The sequence below is a fragment of the Leptonychotes weddellii genome, chromosome 8, assembly GCF_054177405.1.
Source record: "Leptonychotes weddellii isolate Sample4059 chromosome 8, ASM5417740v2, whole genome shotgun sequence".
Lineage (NCBI taxonomy): Eukaryota > Metazoa > Chordata > Mammalia > Carnivora > Phocidae > Leptonychotes > Leptonychotes weddellii.
The window spans coordinates 58,215,493-58,221,492 of record NC_138376.1 but is presented as its reverse complement, the minus strand read 5'-3'; the positions used below and the strand labels follow the sequence as shown (position 1 = coordinate 58,221,492).

Here is a 6,000-nt window from a genome sequence, read left to right as displayed (position 1 = left end):
TGCAAGTGGGCCGAGAAGGTAAGTGACTACATGGCTGGAGTAGTGATCTTTGCTACAGCGGAGACACGCAGGTGCTCTGAAGAACCCAAGAGGGTCATCCAACTCAGCCGGCATACCATCCCCGAAGGTAGAATGTCAGAGCCCAGTTTTTAACTCAAAGATGAGTAAATTAGCCAGACAAGCCCGGGAGGCAATTGGGATGAGGAATATCCCAGAGAAGGGAGCCTGTTCAACTCTTTGGAGTATACAAGGAGGGATGAGACTGGGGAAAGCACAGAGGCCAGATCTTGAGGGGCCTTTGAAAGCATGCAGAGGAGGTTAGCCTCTGTGGGCTGGCCATTAGAAGCCACCAACAGGTGTTAAACTAGAAAGCATGCGATCAGAGTTGCATTTAAGTTAGGTTACTGCGTCCTGGTGTGGATTTGAGGGGATCAGATTTTGAAACTGGAGTGGGGTGATCAGTGGGACCGGTGACCTAGTGTTAGGCTGTTGCAATAGGAACGGAGTAGGAGCCTGAGGTGGGGGGGGAGGGGGGAATGGGCAAAATCTACAGCCCCGGGCGGTATAAGTAGGTTGAGGGATACGGAGGACACGAAAGCCATCCTGCCTCTTGGCACTAACAGCTGGCAAAGGAGGGCAGGGCCAAGACCTAGGGCGTCGGTTCCCCGCACAAGATGAAGCTCTCGGTAGACTACTATAGATTCCGCGTTCTGCGCGGCGAGTCGGCAGAGAAGGTCGGGTTCAGACCCCCGGGGGCGGCGCCTTAGCCGAGCTAACGCCCCCCGCAGAGTGCGCGCGGCCGTTCCCTGCGCAGCGCGCACCCGCCGCGATGCCCGCGGGGGCGGCCGGGGGTGGGGGCGGGGAGCGCGGTCTTCGCCCCTGCTGTCCCAGCGGTCGCCGCCGGCGCCGCACCGCGAGGCGAGGAGCGCCCGCCGGGACCTGACCGCACGGGCGGAGGTGGAGGGCTCCCCGGGGGCGGCCGGTATCCCGGCTTTCTCAGGGAGCGGGGCCGCGTGGGGACCGAGACCCCGGGCCAGAGCGCGGGTCGCGCGAGGGGCCTCCTTTCCTGGGCTCCTAGGACAGGACTGAAGAGGAACCAGGGCGATGGCGGCGCCCTCTCTCTGTGTGGCGTCATTTCAGGTATTTTGGGGTGAGGAGGAAGGAGGCGACGTGTATAATTTAGTGCTCCTTTGGAGGCCTGAGGGACAAGTGTTCATCTTTCCTCCAAGTTTGCTTTCTCGTCTGCACCTTTCTCTCTCTCCTTTGATGTCATGTTTCCTTTGTTACATCCCATTGCTCAGTTTCTTCATTTATTTTGTGGCTTTTAAACAACCTGGGTCTACATCTGTATATTTTTAATTCTTCAAACAGCAACTATTGACTCTACCGGAAATAGATGCTTCTGTCAAATGTTACACCAGGGTAACTAGTTTCCATGAATAGTCTACTCTGGTGATTCGGTTCTGATGCTGATTCCTGAGCTAAGTTCAAGGGTGTGTATTTCTCTTGAACATTCCTCAATTCCCAGGACGGTGGTAGATACATGGTAGACTTGCTGTATAACCTTGATAATATGTCCCGTTTTTACGCAGGGAGAAACCAGTATCCTCTTGGTGATTGTGCGCTGAAATAAAGATCTCAGACACCAATCTGAGCGGCTGTGCAGGGCTGTCTCTGCAAGGGAGGGCAGCAGCAACTGAATCCTGCACAGAACTTTTATTTTGTTTTATTTTTTTTATCGGAAAAGCAAGGACAGATGCCTCAAAAAGGAGTACAAAGGGATGGCAAATATCTTCAAGCACGCTTGCAGTTTCCTCTACGCGTACGCACGGAGGGAGTCAGTCCTGGGATACGGGAGGAGCAGGGCTGGCAATCGTCAGGTGCAGAAAGGGGGGGCTGAGGGTCACATTCTTTCATAGCTCCTAACTCATGCCCTGCACTTGGGGATCGTGGGATCCTGCTCCTCGCAGGCCATTGCGTTCAGTAGCCCGAGAACAAGAACGCGGCTGATGTTTCAGCTGCTTCCACAGTCACTCCTCAGGGTTTACAATATATTTTCTAAGAATAACTCCACACTCTTCTCCTTCCTGTGACCTCATCACACCGCCACTCCCCAAGTATGCCCTCCTCCCCTGTTATGGACCTTGCAGTGTCATCCAAGAGCAACTCGTTTCCCTCCACTATAATCTGTTTCCTCAGACAAACGTCAGGGCTTGGGCATCTGGCTTCATCCTGCCGGCCTTTTCATTCTTTTTCTTCCATCCTTTTCCTATATTCTTATCAGAAACAGCATACTGTAATGGAAAGATGCCATTTTTATTTTATTTTTTTTAAAGATTTTATTTATTTATTTGACAGAGAGAGACACAGCAAGAGAGGGAACATAAGCAGGCTCCCCACTGAGCAGGGAGCCCAATGTGGGACTTGATCCCAGGACTCTGAGATCATGACCTGGGCGGAAGGCAGATGCTCAACGACTGAACCACACAGGCGCCCCAGAAGATGCCATTTTTAAAAGGATTTATTTATTTATTTTAGAGGGGGGAGAGGGAGAGAGAATCTCAAGCAGACTCCCCACTGAGCATGGAGACCTCTCGGAGATCGATCCCACCGCCCCGAGATCATGACCTGAGCAGAAATTAAGACTCGGTTGCTTAACTGACTGAGCTACCCAGGTGCATTTTTAACAACCATATTATGAAAAATAGCGAACATGTAGAACATCTAATCACTATTTACATTTCCCAAAATCTCCTGCTGTAAATATTTTTTAGTTTGAATCAGAACCCAAATGAGCTCCACACATTGTAATTGGTTAATATATTTTATTTTATTTTTTTAAAAGATTTATTTATTTATTCATTTGAGACACAGAGATACAGAGAGCATGAGCAGGGGGAGAGGCAGAAGCAGACTCCCCACTGAGCCAGGAGCCTGACATGGGGCTCAGTCCTAGGACCTGGGCATCATGACCTAAGCTGAAGGCAGACACTTAACCATCTGAGCCACCCAGGTGCCCCTGGTTAATATATTTTAAGTAATCCATACGTTCTCCCTCCATCTGGACTTCATCTCAGCCTCTGTATCTTTTTTGTTGTTTTTGGAGTAAGTTTTTTTTTTTAAGATCTTATTTGATTTTTTAAAAGATTTTATTTATTTGACAGAGGGAGAAGGAGCGTGTGCGTGTGTGTGCATGTGATTGGGGGAGTGGGGGAAGAACAAAGGGAGAGGGATAAGCAGACCCCGAGACTCTGACACTCCGAGCTGAGCCTTGGAGCCCCATGCGGGTTCAGTCCCACAACCTGGAGATCATGACCCGAGCTGAAATCAAGAGTCCGATGCTTAACCAACTGAGCCACCCAGGTGCCCCTTGAGATTTTAAGTAACTCTACACCCACCGTGGGACTCAAACTTAGAACCCCAAGATCAAGAGTTGCACGCCCCACTGACTGAACCAGCCAGCAAGGTGCCCCAAGTTATTGTTTTATTTTTTTAGAGATTTATTTATTTATTAGAGAGAAAGAGTGTGCGATCAGGGGGAGGAGGTGAGGGAGAGGGAGAGAGAGAATCCTAAGCAGGCTCCATGCCCAGCGTGGAGCCAGAAGCAGGCTGGATCTCATGACCCTGAGATCATGGAGCCGAGACCAAAAGTCGGATGTTAACTGACTGAGCCACCGAGGCGCCCTCCTAACCTTTCATTGTTTTAGTACAGGAACTATGGATTAAATGGGTCTCAGGAATGTCAATCCCCCCTTAAGAAAGTATCTTTTAATCCTAGTGAAGGAAGCTTTTCTTGCAGTCTAAGTTTTCTCTTTAACTATTTTTACTGCCTATATGGAGTGAGCTTTCATCTGGGTTCACAAATGTAAGACACCTGTTAAGTGAACCCAAGTTTTGTGGGAAATTGGGTGCATGAATCAGGGGAAATATGTTATGCTATTTATCATTTATTTTAAATTGAGTAGTAGCTGGAAAGAAACCTAATGACCTGGTAATGCTTATAATTAGCTTTCAATCCAAAAAATAAAATGCCAAAAACTAAAGATTAGTAACTTACCGAGTTTGGCAGTAGTAATTGGAAAAACATCTATTGCTTCACGTGCAGATACTGCCAAAGGAATTTTCACATTAAAGGTGAATAAACATTGTTTTGTCCTTTTTGCCTGATAATACTACATAAAGAAGCATCTTGGAAGACTTACTACTGTGGAGATTGTGGCAAATAGTGTGCTGATGGTTTTGCAGCTCTGTATTTTGCAGGCAGCTTTACCAGTTCAGTGTTTTGTTTCAGGGATGTGGCAACAATTCTGCTCAGAGTCTTCAAGGAAAAAAAAAGAGTTGTGCTGTATTGTAATTCTTTTATTTTCTTTCATCCTTAAAAAAAGTTGCTACTGTCCTTCAAAGGAGACCTGGACATATTATTTAAAATAATATTTTTGGGATTGCAGGGGCAGAAAATAATGATTAATCAACTTAGTGGCTTTTGGCAAATAAAGGATATAAACAACATGTGCACATTTTATCATTTATGTTGAAAGGTAAAGTCCAGGAATAGAAACCTCCTAACACATTGATATAATCATCCTTCTGTAGATATTTGAAAACAAAACAAATCCAAGATCAGTATGCATTCTCTTTTTTGTAGTGGAAGCTGTGTAATCAAATCTTCCCTCCTTTTTCATGGAGGGCAGGAGAGGGTGGCTTAATAAATTATAACACTATATCTATTTATCCAGATTAGTTGAATACTTTTCAACAATATTTGAGTTATTTGACTACTTAAAGGTTGTAGTTAGCTTTAAAAAACAAACGAAATATTCATCAAATCTATTAAAAACTAGCTTAAAAAAATAAAAACTAGCTTGAGCACTGATGGGCAAATGGGGGCTCAGACAATTTTGGAGAAAAGTAGGTCACTTAGTAACCTTAGTTGACAAAGTATGATTTCTGAAAAATATTTATTTTTTCAGGTTTATCTCAAGGAAAATGAAGCAAAACTATGAGGATAAAGGAAAAGTGATCTTAGTTCCTTGTTCATTTTGTTTGTTTGTTATTTATTTTTTAAGATTCCATTCATCCATTTGTCAGAGAGAGAGAGAGAGAGATCACAAGCAGGGAGAGGGGCAGAGGGAGAAGCAGGCTCCCCCCTGAGCAAGGAGCCCGATGTGGTCCTTGGTTCCAGGATCCCGGGATCATGACCTGAGCTGAAGGCAGATGCTTAACCAACTGAGCCACCCAGGCATCCTGTTCACTTTATTTCATCTGTCATTTCCCTATATAGTTGGAAAAGAAACCATATTCAGAAAAAAAGAATATTCAGACTTCCATATACCTGATGGTAGTTTATTCCAGCATACATAAAATCTTACTTTCAGCATTTTATTTGTGTATATTCTACTTTTCCTTTGGGGTAAAAGAAATAACCGAGTATTGCTATTTCAGACAGGCACCATATGTCATGTCAGTGAGGGCTGAGGTAGAGGATGTGGTAAGATTTTTGGCTTCCCCAAATCTGGATTTTACCCTGAGCCTCATTATTTTGTTTGCAGTTTTGTGAATTCTTGGGACATCAGAGAACTGTAGCCAAATATCATTATAAAATCACATATCAATGCTAAATATTGGTATGTAGGACTTTAGAATTCTTTTTACCATCAGATGACCAATTTTGACCCCACAAGGAGAAAAACTTCCAAGTATTGCAGAGGTTACTGATTGCCCTGTAAGATGTATTTCACTTTCTAAAAATAATATGCTCCTAAAAGTTTTTTCTAAACAATAAACTTTATCTGATTTATATTCCTTTTATTTATTTATTTTTAAAGATTTTATTTATTTATTAGAGAGAGAGGGCACGAGCTGGGGGAGGAGCAAAGGGAGAGGGAGAAGTAGGCTCCCCGCTTAGCAGGAAGGACATGGGGCTCAATCCCAGAACCCTGGGATCATGACCTGAGCTGAAGGCTGACGCTTAACCGACTGAGCCACCCAGGCGCCCATGAT

At 45.1% G+C, this 6,000-nt stretch overlaps 1 protein-coding gene across 2 annotated transcripts in view; it reads left to right on the top strand.

Annotated features, from left to right (window-relative positions):
• Positions 1–572: 572 nt before the first annotated feature.
• Positions 573–6,000, top strand: part of LOC115937180 (uncharacterized) — a 331,655-nt gene continuing 326,227 nt past the window's right edge. The window contains exon 1 of one of the 2 annotated variants that reach the window (XM_081828569.1): positions 573–1,140. In XM_081828569.1, the coding sequence (XP_081684695.1) occupies positions 1,105–1,140 (36 nt within the window). In that variant the 5' untranslated portion in view covers positions 573–1,104. Of the gene's footprint in view, positions 1,141–1,887; positions 2,676–6,000 lie in introns of those variants that run through there. The other variant, XM_081828570.1, reaches the window with a different exon arrangement.